The following is a 16,375-nucleotide window of genomic DNA, read 5'->3' on the forward strand; positions in this document are numbered from 1 at the left end:
GCTTAAAACTTAATGAGAAGCAATATTTTCAGTTCCTTTTTAAGATCTTCAGTAAAGGAATGTGTGTGTGTGAATGTGTGTGAGTGTGTGTGTGTGTGTGTGTATGTAGAGAGAGAAAGCAGCAGACAACATGCTTCCATGCCTGAGAGTAGGGGAGGGATTAAGTACTTTCATGACTTTAAGAACATTTATATTCACAAAGGTCAAGTCGTTGATCAAAAGAGATACATTCTAGACGAACCATGAGAGACGATAGACTCTGAAAAACAAACTGAGGGTTCTAGAGGGGAGGGGGGTGGGAGGATGGGTTAGCCTGGTGGTGGGTATTGAGGAGGGCACATTCTGCATGGAGCACTGGGTGTTGTGCACAAACAATGAATCATGGAACACTACATCTAAAACTAATGATGTAATGTATGGGGATTAACATAAGAATAAAATTTAAAAAATATATTAAAAAAAAAAAGAGATACATTCTGGTAAGATGAGGAAGAACCTTATTTGATAAATTCATTCTATTGTTTCCATGTGCTTCAGTTAATGCTGCACCATCAGAGATAAAAAGATTACCTAAATGAGACAGTGGGGAGAGACAGAGACCCTCAAGTTTTGTTATGACTTCTTGTCTCAGAAGAGAGATCAGTTTTTCATATTTAACAATTCATAGACATCAATCACTTAAGAAAATGAAATGAAATAATAATAGCTTCCAAAATTCCATTCATTGAATTTAAAAGTGCAGTTCTTCTATACACTTTGTATACACGACTCTGAAGATGAGATATTATACTATATATGTTGAGATGGGATGCCTAACAATAAAAGATGCACAGTTCCAGGAAGACTACTTCAGCAAATTTGGAGCCAAGATATAACAAGGGATTTTAAGAGAAATGATGCAGCTTATAATGCAGAAGGGTGGCTCATTTGGGGTTCACTTGCTGAATTAAATTAGACAAAATGCTAAACGAAGTAGTATCAACTCGTTTAAATAGCATGTGCTGGTAAACAGTAAATTGTTTTGTAAGGCAATGGGAAAAAGGCTTTCCGTTTAAGCAGGGGCAGTGCCATCTGCTGAATCCTGCTGTGTCATTTCACCTCGACTCTCAAGTGCAGAGTCAGGGCATGTTGCTCACCGGTCCTGGCCACGTCTGCCAGTAAACAGCCAGCAAAGATCAGACTCTTGGTCTTGATTTGCAACTTAATGAATCCAGATCTTTTGAAGCTAAGCACCCAGTTATCTCTTAAATACTCTAAAACAAGCCCCTACATTTCATACCCTTTAAAACTAAAGTTATTATAAATGTGATACATATTTTATGTTCTGCATTTTCTTTCATTTCATTTCAACACGCACCCCTCAAGAACTGGGAGGAATGGGACCATTTCTGTGAGAGCCCTGGATGGACCCAAAGCCAGCATTGTGCCCAGTACCTACCACGCAGCTTCTCCTCCAGGGTATACTATTCTCGATGTGGACGCAAACGCAATGCTGTTCGTTGGTGGCTTGACTGGGAAACTGAAGGTAGTGTGTTCTTTCCCATGCTGTTTATTTCATCTCTGCCTATAACTCCTGACATAATTGCTCTGGGGGAAGGCACGCTAAAGCTCTGCAAAAATTCAGTGACTTTTTACTTTAATTTGTTTATGAAAACATACATTTCTTTTGAGTAAGAATTTTTTTCTTCTGTGAATATCCAGTCTGGAAACACAATGTTTTTAAGCCTGTGTGTATTTACTTAAACACTTGTTTTGCCCTTATCTGTGGCACCAATTTTTTTACAGTCTTGTTTTAGTTCCCTCAAGAACAAAGTGTTTTTTAAATATACCCCATTTTCTGAATCAGTTTATGATTTATTGATATGAAGTGCTATAAAGTTCAAGCTCACATCTAATTAAAAGATTTATGAATACCTTGGGAAATATCACAGAAGCCATAAGCTTTCAAATCATGGTCTGATTTTTAAAGTTTTCAAGTTGCTCTTCTCTCCATTCTTCTAGAGCAATGCACTTAATATTCATAATTGCTTCATGACAGGTCCTTGTGCATTTCAAATTGCTGAGTGCCTGCATTCTAAAGAAGCTCATGTTGATTAAATGAAATTAGGTGTTGGAAAACGACCTGTAGGTGAGATGCGAGAGCACAACCAAATACGATGGATAATCCTGGGCTTGTCAGAATCATCCTGGGATGAGATTAGTCAGAAAATGTGAAAAGCCAGGGTGACCCCAAATTTATGAGAACTCAGCTTTCATATAGAGTGAGGTTGTTTTATTTGCTTTGTGTATGAGATGTGACTCTAAAGTATTGGAATTGATTCTACAACTACACACTAAAACCATCCTCACGTCTTAGAACCGCATATAAATATACATGATACATAGTAATATATAGTTATATTGCCAACTTTATCTCTCCTCCCTAGAAAGATAAATATAGGGGTAGCACGGAGTAGTATAAAAACCATGAATCTTGAAATCAAATCCAAGTTGGATTCCCTGTTCTCTCACTTACTAAAATGTGACCTTAGGCAAGTCACTTAGCTCCTTGGGCTTCAGTTTTCCCAACTAGAAGAGGGAGATAAAATATCTGCCTTGTTTGGGGGCACCTGGAGTGCCTCGTTTGAGCATCTGACTCTTGGTTTCAGCTCACGTCATGATCTCAGGGTCCTGGGATGGAGCCCTTGCAACAGCAGGCTCTGTGCTCAGCAGAGTCTGATAGTCCCTCTGCCCCTTCCCCGCTGGTGCGCACTCACGCTCTCTCTCTTTCTCTCTCAAATGAATAAATAAAATCTTTTTTTTTAAAGATTTATTTATTCATTTGAGAGAGCGAGAATGAGAGAGAGTACATGAGAGGGGACAGGGTCAGAGGGAGAAGCAGGCTCCTCGCCGAGCAGGGACCCCAATGCGGGACTCGATCCCGGGACTCCAGGATCATGACCTGAGCCGAAGGCAGTTGCTTAACCAACTGAGCCACCCAGGCGCCCAATAAATAAAATCTTTTAAAAAAATATATCTACCTTGCTTGCATAGTGAAGGATACAATAATGAACTTTTGTAACATATTATAACCCTATGATAGGCTAAGTTGTATTATAAGTAATTTACATGAATTAACATACAACCCCAAAAGGTAGATAATATCCTCCTCATTTTATAGTTAAGGAATCTGAGTCAGAGAGGAGTTAAATGACTTGACCAAGGTCACACAGCAGTTAGTGGCAGAGCTGGGATTTGAACAGTTTACCAGGCACAAAAGCCTCCACTCTTAGTCACCACGTTTCACTGCCACTGTGGGTAGTGAGAGATTATGTGCATAAAATTTACAACAAGTGCCTAAAACGTGGTAGTCACACATGAAATCGCATCTTAAATAGTTCTTATTATTATTCAGATGTCACCAGACGTAAAGAAACTCTCTTATGCCAGTCTCAAGGTAAAAGAAAACAGACGACTGAAATCTACAGAAAATCTTAACCATTTTGGCCAAGAGTTTCAAGGCTCCTGCTACATCAGACTATGAACCAAAAGCTGAAAACAAGTAACTGAACCAACATGCTGATGAAAATTCAAAGGAGCAGGAAAATATCCCTAGTCTAGTTTTTAGGATGCAAGAAGGAAAAGCAAAAAGGCAGTAGAATCCACAAGTAGGGTAATCAACCTCCAGAAAATCAAGGGAGACTCCAACTGATAACGGAGAATTCCAAGGGCCGTGCTGACTTGTAAATGTCAGTGGCTGGGACACACAATCTTCCTACAAGGCAGCGCACCCCTTGGACACAGCAATAGAAAGAAGCACATGTTGAGTTTAAATTGTAACTACAAACATTTAGCTATTCAGGGATCATCTTCCTACATTTGTTCTAGAACCCAACAGGTCAATTCATTTTTTTTAACCCTAGATTACTCAGGTAATTGTGGGGAAGCCTTTGGCAAAGTGTTTCTAAAGTTACAGGTACCAGAATATAGAATTTATCTACAATGTGTCAGTGCCTAAAGAAATAGTTGTTTAAATTACAGCAAGTTTCTCTAGAGTGGACCAGGTCATTCCCCTCCTTCATGATTGTGTTATATCTCAAGCTTAAGACCTTTCCCTGTGAAAATGACACCAGGGTTGTCATTCAACAAATATTTACTGATCCCTAATAGGCCCTGGGCTGTGTATACCAGCAGACAATCACAATATGGTCCCTTCTCCTACAAATTCACTGTTGCCCTTCATTCTCCTGCGGTGGAAACCTGCTTGGGGGTATAAGAGGAAATGAAAAGTTGGGAACAGCACTATCATTAAGTGATCTCTATGTAAGCTTTTTTCCCTCTGTGTAGTCAGTATGCACCCCTTCTCAAGATCTTTGGAGAGATGTCTCTTCAGTGGCGTACGAACACTAACATTAATTAATTAAATAGCTCCTCTGTGCCAGGCACTGACTGTGGTACCATAAATAAATTACCCATTTTAATTCTAATGATCCCAACCCAGAGACAAGGAAATAGAATCTCAAAGTGGATAAGCAGCTCACCTGAAGTCGGAAGCTAGGAAGTGTTCATTTACTAGTGGTGATAAACTGGTGTAGTCCATAAATAACCAGGATCTGTGAGGATATAATATGGTTAAAAGATGAATAAGTGCAAACCAAGAGTATCAGAAAGAGCGGATAATAACTACTCCAGTAACTAGTAACTGCTAGTAACTCTCCTGGGTGCTCTAAGACTTCTTGTGAAATTCTAAATTCTAACAAATATTATGTTTCTCTCTGCAGAAGGCCGATGCCGTGCGTGTGATTACATTCACGGGCTGTATGGGAGAAACCTACTTTGACAGCAAACCTATAGGGTTGTGGAATTTCCGAGAAAAAGAAGGTGACTGCAAAGGATGTACTGTCAGGTGAGTTGAAATGAGGACTCCCCTAAGGTCTGGCCTATGCCTCACAAAAACTTTAATTTTGTTGTGCAATATTCGATTATCGTGTGGATGATATGGAGCAGGTTGGACAGGATTATGTCCGGGGGTGATTTTCCATGATAAAAGTTCAAATCCTTTCACCCATTTGTACGAGTACTTTCCAAGGCTCTGGGAGGTGCCCTGGCAGTACTTCGAATGTATTTGTAAAATCTTCAAGGAAAGGTATTTTCTCCTCGATCAGTTGAGACTACTATCTCTTTCCACTCCAACTTCCCTCCATGTCCAGAACCAGGAGGTTTTTCATGTCTGTAGCTCCGCTGTCATCATAATTTCTTTTTTTTCTTAAAGAGAGTTTTCCCTGAACTGATCAAACTTCAGGTGTCACTCCACTTACGTTTATAACAAAATATAGAATGCTAGTACAAGTGTTATCTCCGACAGGATTTTCCACATGACACATAGGGTCCTGGCAGTGTTTCAAGTGGAGACCCCTTGGACTTGAAGATTCTGCTTAAGTGGAGAAGGATAAGAAGGGGCCAAGATAGGCCAGGAGAAAGTGCCATAACGCACATCATCAATTACTACATAGAGGTTAGAGTGTAGGAATCTAAAAATATTTAACAAGCAGACAGAGCATATATAGAGAATAAATATTCTTATGCAAACCTGAAGAGAGGATATAAAACAATTAGCTAGAAGGGCAGGATTTCTCAGCATAAGAAACTTGAGCCCAGCTAATCAACTGAGCCTATTAAAACTATAAAATTTAAATTAAATACCTGGATGCTTAATATACACACATAGCAACTCCAAATCATTAGGTGCTATGTGGTTCATATTTTTTATTTCCAATTTTAAAGAGCACATGCACGTTGCCAGGGCCCCAAATTCCCATCAGTGTAGCAGAGTGCACTTTACTTCCAGTTTAACTTCCAACTCTTTATTTCTGTCATCATGGACTTGTCATTGCAGCATTGAAGACAGTTTAAAAGCCTAACCCATTCACAGTTTAGATTGGTTTGGTGAATACTCTTCAACAAAATCTACTACGGAATGTTTTCTGTAAAATGTTTTCAATATGACAAGGACAATGAGGTTCACGTTAATATTCCTCTACTCACAAATTAATGCCAACTTTTCCCTGAACATTTATTTAGTAAATTTATAAAAAGGATTTTCAAAAGCCTATCATCAACAAAACATCTAAGGATTTAAATGTCCATTCAGCAGTGCATATAATGTGTTAGGACTATAACATGCTAATTATAAATTCTGCAAAGATCTTGAAACTTAGTATCTAAAGTATTATATGAATTAATATAATTATAGTATATGTGTGTGTGTGTATACACAACACACACACACACATACATACACACACATACACACACACACATTTATAGGATGTTTTTCAGGTGCCAGAGATTCACACGTAGAACTTCCTGATACGGAGATGAATACAGTCCAGGGCTAGCCATCAAGTAATTCACAGCCAGAAAGGGAGGAAAAGACAAGCCCTAAAATAATCAAAATGCAAGGGATAATAAAAAATCCCTTTAAAAAAGACACACTCAGAGTATAGTATGATTATTCACAGAGGGTTAGATCTGCTTCATAGAGGAGGTGGTATCTGGGGTGGGCCTTGCCGTGGAGTCAGACTCCAAAGAGGAGCTGGCAAACGAAGGTAAAGAGCATTCTAGTCCCAGGGACCAGTGAGAGCAAAGGTAGGAAGGCTGGAAGGCCAGAGTGTTTTTAGGAAGGGACAAGTAAAATCTGTTCTGCTTCATAAGTGCGAATTTGCTCAGGCAGAATTGGCAAAGGGGACAATGACGTAAGTAGGTGCCAAAGTCAGGTAGGTTCCTACACAGTTCTTCCCAGTGTGTAAAGGTTTTGCACCACTAAGTAAAGGCAGCTGAATGTAAAGTCTACCAGCATAGCTGAGTTTACCAAGCTCAAGCCTACACACAGTGCCTCTTCACCCATGAACTTGCCCTTGGTTTGGCCAAGCACTCTGTCTTGGAAGTTGATCGCTCAGTTCCTGCCCAATCATTGTGCATTTTTACCATCTCTATCACTCAGCATGTCAACCCTTCCTTAAGCTCCTTGCCATCAAGTTACCTTTACCTATACCTTTGAAGGTAAAGTTCTATATTTACTGAAAAAATTCTTCAATTTAAATTTTATAGCATACGTTTTTAAATTATGCTAATATTTCGATCAAGATTGTGATTGTTTCTGTGAGTGCCCTGACTATAAAGTTGCATAAGTTTTGAGTGACCTGCACCAACCCTATCTTCCCATAAGCCTTAGTGTGTATGTGTAGGAATAATTTTTACAGAACTCCTGGTGTTTGTTGTGTTCAAGAGAATACATATCACATTTTAACATAACGACCCATCGTTCAGTTTTAGAGCAAAAATGATTATATGTGGGAGATGTAAAAGATGAGGCTATAGGACATAGACTAAGAACATGTTGTCGATCTTAGAATGTCCGTTTTAGAAATTTGCATTTATTCAGTAATCAGGAAAAAGGATATAACTGTTGTTATACTTTAAAAAGAGTTATCTGCCAGGACTATAAGAAAAGAACTATATCTTATTTTTCTTAAACTTCTAAAACTCACATTAAAATTAAAATAGAAAAAAAAACTGCTACAAGTTTAATGTATTTAGCTCAACACTGAAACAATGATGAAATGTTAATATACTAAATAAACCCCAATATACATCTAGTTCTATAGTTAACAAGTTACATGTGGAAGAACATGGCTGTTCCAAATAACATAATTAATCCTTAATAACTTAACCAGACATCAAGGTTCAAAAGAGAAACAAGAGGCAAGTTAAGGAGCTTAGCAAGTGTTAATTATAAAAAAAAAAAATAGTTACTTTTCCTGGTAAATGTATTCAAACATGAATAAGAACACTCTAATGTTAGATGTTGAGATATTATAGACTACGCCTGGAAGGACTCATTTTTTCCCCTATCTCAAACTCACCAAGTTAAAACCAGACTTACCTGGGTTTGGCCAATGAGTTAAGGGAAGTAGGCTGATCTACATCTGTGTGTTTAGCTGTTCTCAGCACAAAACCCTTCCCTGCAGATTTGCCTTTTGCTTGAATGCGAGAATTTTCTAAAGGGCTGGAGTATGAATAGACCATAGAAATCATTCACTGATCTAACCCTTTTATCTCAAGGTGACACCCAAAGGGTTAGGTGACTTGCTGCAGGATCTCAGTGAGATTCCACATCAGACTCCAGGGTACCTGCCATCGACTCAGCTATTTCTTTTTTTCACCTTGAAGGAGTTAATAGATTAAGGGCATAAGGACATCAGGTTATAAATATCCCAGAGTTCTTACACACACACACACACACACAAAAAGTGATGTTTTGTATTCCAATACTTGTTCTGTGCAGTGAGATTTTGTGTGTGTTTGTTTAAATTATAAATAACAGTGCATTGTGTTAAAACATCCAGAAAACTGTCAACAGTGACTCCCACAACCCTTTCCAGGGTCGTCAATGATAGTGTGACAGCATAAAATGCAAAATTCTAGTATTTGAGAACTACAAGGGACTTCTCCTTAGTAGACTGCACACAACATTCTCTTCTCTCTAACGCAGTGATCCGGAAATTAATGAATTTGTCGTAATGATGAAGAAAAGCCAAATCATAGCCAATTTATTCACTATCAATTATACAGTTAATAGTCTGATTTAGTTCCTCAAACTTTCTGTTAGCACTTTGCAGGAATACTGAAAAGTATCTTTTAAGTTTACATTAGAAAAAAAAATTATGACATCATCTGATCTTATTCCAAATTAGATATAACTTAAAATTACAAGGATCTGACCATGCAAGACACAGAATAAGATTCTTCCCTTCTTTTCTTTTTGCCTTCAGTTTTATTTCTGATCCAGGAACATAGAGAAAGCCAACTTGTCTAAAATGTGGAACAGTTCTTCCTTCATGAGCCTGTTAATGTTCGTACACTGTCATTTTTCTCATTTAGCCAAGATTTCATGCAAATGATATTCTAGGCTCTTGTTATTTTACAATGACATTATTATAATGTTTCTTCATATCTCCTCTCTATCCTCAAGTTAATACAACACTCCAATTTCAGAGATTCAAATATATGCTAACATGCAGATCTTTAAAGTTTTAAAAAGTCTCCACAATTTGAGACTTACTCTGTAATAACATCGTTAAGTAGATTGATTGATAGATGATAGATAACTGCATTTGAAAAAGCAATGTTCTTAAATGTTATTTTTACAAGACTTATCTTAAATATTTCTTAATTATCCAACCAACACTGATTGAACATATAGTCTCCATGGGGCAATCTGCTATACTAAAATCTCCTTCATCCGACATATGCCCTATTCTGCTCTGGGCCACGTGCCACACTAGGTGCTAAGTTTGTGCCTGACTAGAGCCTGGCCCATAATCTCTAGCTAGTCTCATAGAGCTTGCAATCTATTAAAGAACAACAGATAACCATGGAGATAAGTAGAGGCATCCTTTATTGTCTTAATCTCATTTGTCCCAGAAAAATCTATTGGATAGCAAGTATTCAGAGAGTGGGGACCTTTATTCCATCATGGGCGTTTTTTTTTTTTTCTTGTAACTTTAAGTATGTATCTTTTGACCACCTTCACTCATTGTACCCAACCCCCCCCATTATCTTATGCATATGAGAAATGTAATAAGACATTATCAGTCCATCCAAAACCCCACCTCTTCATACCACTAAGACACAGTTAAATACCAATATAACTATCCACCAAGTATTTCAAGAGAACATAAAGCATTTAAAACATCAGTGACTTAGTTATTGAATGCCAAATAAAGTCCAGGTAAGAAGTGATTGCTACTTGGTCTAGAATGATGGCAGTGGAGATGGAGAAAAATGGAAGGATGGAAGATCTATTTGGGATGGTTCCTGTCCTATAACAGCTCACAATCTAATCTCAGAAGACAATTTGATGTATTGAATACTGATGGACAAAACAGACATTGGTTCATGTGAAATGTCTCTCTTCAGTCCTCAGGTAGAAGATAGTGAAGGGACTATTCAGTTTGATGGAGAAGGGTACGCATTGGTCAGCCGCCCCATTCGCTGGTACCCCAACATCTCAACTGTCATGTTCAAGTTCAGGACATTTTCTTCAAGTGCTCTCCTGATGTACCTTGCCACACGAGACCTGGTAAAGACATGCATGGCTGATCTTCCATGATTAAAAATGTTTGCCTCTTTTCCATAGGATTCCAATACAATTATCAGTTATTGTTAAATTATCAATTATTATTCAAAGGATTCCAGGATGCTGTGTGATAACCAAGAGTAGGTGATACAGATAGTACTTATATAGTTTCATTGATAAATTCAATTACAGTTGCAATTATTATTTATTTTTAATGCAGCTCCCCATATAATCCTTTATGAGAAGTGCCCAGTAAAGATTCCTCCAGTATGGAATCATGCAGCAGCAGAACTACTCCCTTAGTCTTCTTCTAAAGACCTAAGTTGAAAGGTGGTTCTAAATGTCCTCATTATTTTTTCCAGGTTAATATTTCTTAGTAAATTCTTCCAGGGAACATATCTTTTAGTTGACTTAATATGTTTTCAAAGGAACTTCCTTTATTCTCCTGTAATAAAAGATATGTCCTAGTAATTTGGTTGTGACCATTTACACCATAATGTCACACCCACAAACATTCACAAAGTAGTAACACCAATTCTATTTCCAAAATGGATATCATTTACAGATCAACACATTCAGTAACTTAGCCATAAGGCCCTATTATAAACCCCCCACAAAAAAGTGAATACTCATATTTCTCTGTGTATTGAATCACTGGTGTATTTTTACTCTATTAATAGAAAGATTTCATGAGTGTAGAGCTCACTGATGGGCATGTAAAAGTCAGCTATGATCTGGGTTCAGGAATGGCTTCCGTTGTCAGCAATCAAAACCATAATGATGGGAAATGGAAATCCTTCACCCTGTCAAGAATTCAGAAACAAGGTGAGTTTCTATAGTAATAATGCACTGTGAGTCTTAATCATGCTATCCAACACTCCCGTGTACCTCATCATGAGGAGGACCCTGTTTCTGTGATTTTAGGGACTCACAAATTCCGTGAAAAATGGATCCAGTCATTTCTTTGGCTTAGATTATAGGTGACTTGGGTTACACATGACTGATTGAAGAGCCAAATGGTTCTCTGTCATTTTCTTTGGAAACTGAGAGCTTAATTTGAAAGCATAAAACTGTCTTACAACTTGTAAAATTATATCCTATACTAGGTTTGAAAAGGTTGTGTGCTTTTCTTTCCATCTTGTTTTACCAAGATGTTGTAGTTACAGTGGCCCACTCGTCGAATTTATAGGGGTGAGAGAACACGATGACCAGGTCTTTGCTTTTTAAAAATGCCAAACATTTGTATGTATGCAAGTAAGGAATTGAATGATAATAATGTAACATTTTTACATTTAACATTCCAGGAACTCTTTAAAAATATACTCACAAACATTATTTCATTTGCTGAGATAAGCAGGTATTTTGTTCTGGTGTTAGAGAAAGGGAGACATAGGCTCAAACTCACACATGGTCAAAGACGTATGTATGTAAGCTCTCACAACCAAGGCAGAAATCCAAATATGTTAGGTCTTAGCATGCTGCTACTGTTATTTCAGTATAATTCCCCTAATTCTGTGCACTATAGCACTACCAATATCTGCAAATGAAATTTGATGCTTCTGTTTATAAAATTAAACCTAATTAATTTTGACCATGCCAGTGTGACATTTCATGAGAATTTCAGTTTAACTTTGCACCATCCTTCACTTCCTGCATTTAACAAGTATCTGGCAAACACCCACTAACTATTGTACCAGACCTGAGTGAGGTCTGTCACAAGTCCTTGCCTTCAAGGAACATGCAGTCTACTGGGGAGATAGACAAGTAAATAAATCAATGGTGAGAGGATAGAAAGCGAGTAGCTGCATCAAGATAGGTACAGTAGGCTAGGAATCACAGGAGAGAGATGTTGAAGTCACACCGAGAGGTCAGCTCCCTGAGGCACAAGCGGGAGTTGAGGATTTCACCCGATGGACAGTGCCTTTGGACATTTCAGGGAGGTGAGAGTAGTATGAAAGCCGGGAGGCCTCAGAGAGCATGATCCATCATTGTTCATCATTTTCCAGTTGCTCTTCCTTGGAACGTGGAGGCCTGGAGAAACTCTTCTGTTTGAACAAAAACTGGTTAGCGCTTATATAAGTTGTAGTACTACCTTATACATCGTTCCCACATAAGGGAGGCACATTTGCATGGGAGAGGCTCTGCAGAGTAGTTAAGAAAAATGTTTAACTCCGTTTGACCCAACATTTCCCAAACTTCTATAATCTCCAAAATCTCTCCATTCCTGCTGAACACACTTTGGGAAATGCTTTAGTTCATGCCGAGGAGCGAGAATTTCCTGTCCTTTTCTGGGTCCTTCTAGCCTGATTCAGAATCAAATTGACATGAGACAGATGACCAGGGCAAAATCAGATTTAATTTTGTACCGGCACACACACATGGGAATTCCGAAGATAGTCAGGCAAAATGAGGGACACAGGTCTTTCTGAACTAAGAAGAAGGTAGGGGTCTGGGACTTCAAAGGGAAGAATGCAACTTATAGGAAGATAAAAATAACAAAAAAGGTAAATGTTTGGTAAATAAATGTTGCTTGAACCACTCAATGGACAAAGGGGACTTTAATCAAACTTTGCTAAGTTTCTCCCTGTCTGCCATTGTTCACGTATAATGTAGTTATCTCTGGTGATAGTGCTCTTCCTGGGGCAGGTCCTCTACCTAAATTCTTTTTAGGCATTGGTGGGGGAGGTAAAGGGCTCTTCCAGAATCTACTGGGTTTTGATGGCTTTTTTTTTTTTCTCCAAGTTTTTATTTAAATTCCAGCTAGTTAACATACAGTGCAATATGTGTTTCGGGTGTAGAACTTAGTGATTCATCGCATCAATACCCAGTGCTCATCACAACAAGTGCTCTCCTTAATAACCATCACCTATTTAACCCCTCCCCACCCCCACTCCCCTCCAGTAACCATCAGATTGTCCTCTATAGTTAAGAGTCTGTTTCTTGGTTTACCTTTTTCCCTGTACCCCCCACCCCGTGTTCATTTGTTTCTTGAATTCCATGTATGAGTGAAATCATATGGTATTTGTCTTTCTCTGACTGACTCATTTACCTTAAGCATAATCCTCTCTAGCTCCATCCACGTCATTGCAAATGGTTTTGATTGCTTTTTAACTCAAACTAACCTTCATGTCAGAGTGGTCCATCTTGGGGTAGCCTGCCCTTGGCCCTTACAGTTACTACAAGTAAATCCATAGCCTAACAGGATGAATGTTGGCAAAAAAGTATCAGATGAGGCTAGAGAGATAACAGAGCCAGTTCATAAAAGGCCTTGTGAACTAAGCTAATGAGCTTCAACTTTATCCTAAAAGCTATAGGGAACTACTAAGAGTTTTAATCGAGGATGTGACACCATCAGATTTGTGCTTTAGTAAAGTTTCCTTAGAAAACTTTGGAGGGTAGATTTATGACAATTTCAGTGGCTACTGCAGTCTGCAGTAAACCAAGTGAAGAGTGAGGAGAAGGAAACCATGAGAATGGAGAGGAAAGAGTAGAATTGAAAGATATTAAGCATTTTACAATCAAGGAGCTTTGTGATATATTCAATGTGGAGGATAAATGTTTTAAAAAGGGATGTCAAGAATAATTCCTTTTTTTTCCTTAAATAACAAAAATATTTTAGTGAAATCATATGGTACTGAATATAAAAAAGAATAGGTTTTCTAGAAAAGATGCTGAGTTCTATTTTGGACATATTGTATTAAAAGCACTCTTAATATCTTTAGCAGCCTAGGCAAGCTGTGTAATTGGCAGGCAATCAGTTGCATGTACCTGAGGTTTAGCAGAGCTATAGGAGAGATGGACAGTTTAGAATCATTATCATGCCATTAATAGTTATAGATGAATAGGAATGAGAAAAACCAAGCAGTCATTTCTACAGTGAGATGATCCAAAGCCCTGCAGCAAATAGCAGTGTTGAAGGGACATAGTAAAGGTAGACCCCACAAAGGGGGCTATAAAGAAATAATCACAGAAAGGAGAAATGAGGAAGATAAATTTTCAGAAGATCAAACCAAAAGTAGAGTGACAAATTAGGTTCAAGAATAGTCCAGGCAGGAGATAAATGATGGCTTGAAATAAGAGTTATAGTGGGCTTTGACACTAGGGAAATGCAAAATAAATCCACAAGGTGATACCACCATACAGTTATTACAATGCCAACAGTTAAAAAAGCTGAACATGGGGCACCTGGGTAGCTAAGTTGTTAAGTGTCTGCCTTCAGCTCAGGTCATGATCCCAGGGTCCTGGGATCGAGCCCCACATTGGGCTAGACGGGAAGCCTGCTTATCCCTCTCCCACTCCCCCTTGCTTGTGTTCCCTCTCTCTGTGTCAAAAAATAAAATCTTTAAAAAAAAGACTGAACATACCCAGGGCTGGCAAGAATGTGGAGCAACTGGAATTCTTTTTTTTTTTTTTTTTTTCAAGATTTTTATTTATTTATTCATGAGAGACAGAGAGAGAGAGGCAGAGGGAGAAGCAGGCTCCCAAGAAGCAGAGAGCCCGATGCGGGACTCGATCCCAGGACCCTGGGATCATGACCTGAGCCGAAGGCAGACGCTTAACCATCTGAGCCACCCAGGCGCCCCGCAACTGGAATTCTTACACTCTGCTGATGAGGGTAGAAAATGTACAGCCACATTGGGAAATAGGTTAGCAGTTTCTTAATAGGTTAAATATATACGGACTGTATGAACCAGCCATTCCACTCCTAAGCATTCACCCAAGACACATTAAGCATATATCCAAAAAACAAAAAATAACTAAAACAGGTTAATTTATTAACAGGTTAATAGAGAGATTGTTGTATATTGTCACAATGGAATACTATTTAGCAATAAAAAAATAATGAGCTATTAATATGCACACAAAATGGATGACTAGCAAAATAAATATTCTTAGCCAAAGAAGGCAGACATAAAAGAATACATTTATGTCAAGTATATAAAAAACACAAATGAACCAATAGTCACAGAAAGCAGATAGAGGCTATGGAGAATGGGGTTATGTAGGGAGGCCCAGGAAGGAGGGATGACAAAGAGGCATAAGAAGACTTTTGGGGTGATGGATATGTTTAGTTTTTTGACTGTGGTGATGGTCTCATGGATGTATACATATCTAAAAACTTGATAAATTGTATACTTTAAACATAAGCAACTTTTACTATGTCACTTATAGTTTGGTAAAACTTTCAAAAAATAGGGTAGATATCAGCGTTATTTAGGAGATGAAATTAGTAGGGCTGTTGACTGATTAATTGTGGAATGGTAGAGGGGACTGAAGTACAGAGAAGATATGCAGATGATGCTGTCTCATCTGTTGAATGTGGATTTCTAGGCAAAAGTCAGGCGCAGGCATATGTATTTCTGAATTGTCAACATATAGTAAATAGATATAAACTGGAGGTCACCTGGATAGCTAAAACCTGAGAAGTGGCCAAATGAAGACACATTGGGGAACAGAGCACTTCAGAAGTGTTCAAAGACATAAGTCACAGAGAAGGAAATTCAGAATGAAGTTGGAAAGGTGCAAAGAGCCGGAGAGGCTGGTATTAGGGAAGCCAAAAGAGGAAATTTCCTAGAAGGAAGGAAATGTGAACAACATCAAATACTGCACAAATGGGGACGAAGATAAAGACCAAAAGACCCCACTGGGTTTGGATGTGGGGAGGTCCCTGCAGATTTGAGCAAGATTAGATTCCTCAGAGCAATAGGATAGGAATTCAAATAAGCCTCCGGCAATGTGACCATTCCTCCTTTTTAGTGACCAGATTAGTTGTTTCCAATGAGTTGCTCTCAGCTAGTTTATAGAAGCACTGTCCCTTGAAATTCAGATATACTCCATCAGGGGGCATTCGGCACCTTCCCTGAGAGTCACTAGAACCACGGCCACCACAAGGAGCACGCCATATCCCTCAAGTGCACCGATACGAACACAAGGTGAAGAATGATCATTAGATTTTCATTGAACTGAGAGAGAAAAGAAAGGAATTACCAAAGTAACAATTCATTTACAACAACTCAGCATTGATTATAAAATACTTGTAAGCCGCTACTCTTTGTCTAGTATTTAATAAAACCCTTATTTCCCTGCTCACCCAATGATGTCTGAACTCATCAGCTCTGAAATTTTGTGTGAATAGCTATTCTGTAAGGGAAAGAAATAGGGCAGGAAATAAAAGCAAGTATTGGCATTTCATAGCAGAGCCCACTTCATTGCTATCACTCATGAAGGAGAGAGTAAAACCCTTCCTTTGACTCA

The 16,375-nt window shown here is 38.4% G+C and overlaps 1 protein-coding gene across 1 annotated transcript in view; it reads left to right on the forward strand.

The window, feature by feature from the left end:
- LAMA2 (laminin subunit alpha 2) overlaps positions 1-16,375 on the forward strand; it is a 621,471-nt gene that overhangs the window by 551,588 nt on the left and 53,508 nt on the right. The window contains exons 48-51 of the mRNA XM_045865518.3: positions 1,366-1,525; positions 4,761-4,885; positions 9,961-10,123; positions 10,801-10,945. Coding sequence (XP_045721474.2) covers positions 1,366-1,525; positions 4,761-4,885; positions 9,961-10,123; positions 10,801-10,945 — 593 coding nt within the window. The remainder of the gene's footprint in view (positions 1-1,365; positions 1,526-4,760; positions 4,886-9,960; positions 10,124-10,800; positions 10,946-16,375) is intronic.

This window comes from Mirounga angustirostris, unplaced genomic scaffold, assembly GCF_029215605.1.
Source record: "Mirounga angustirostris isolate CCGP_5_RB_7025 unplaced genomic scaffold, mMirAng1.0.hap1 SCAF_8, whole genome shotgun sequence".
NCBI lineage: Eukaryota > Metazoa > Chordata > Mammalia > Carnivora > Phocidae > Mirounga > Mirounga angustirostris.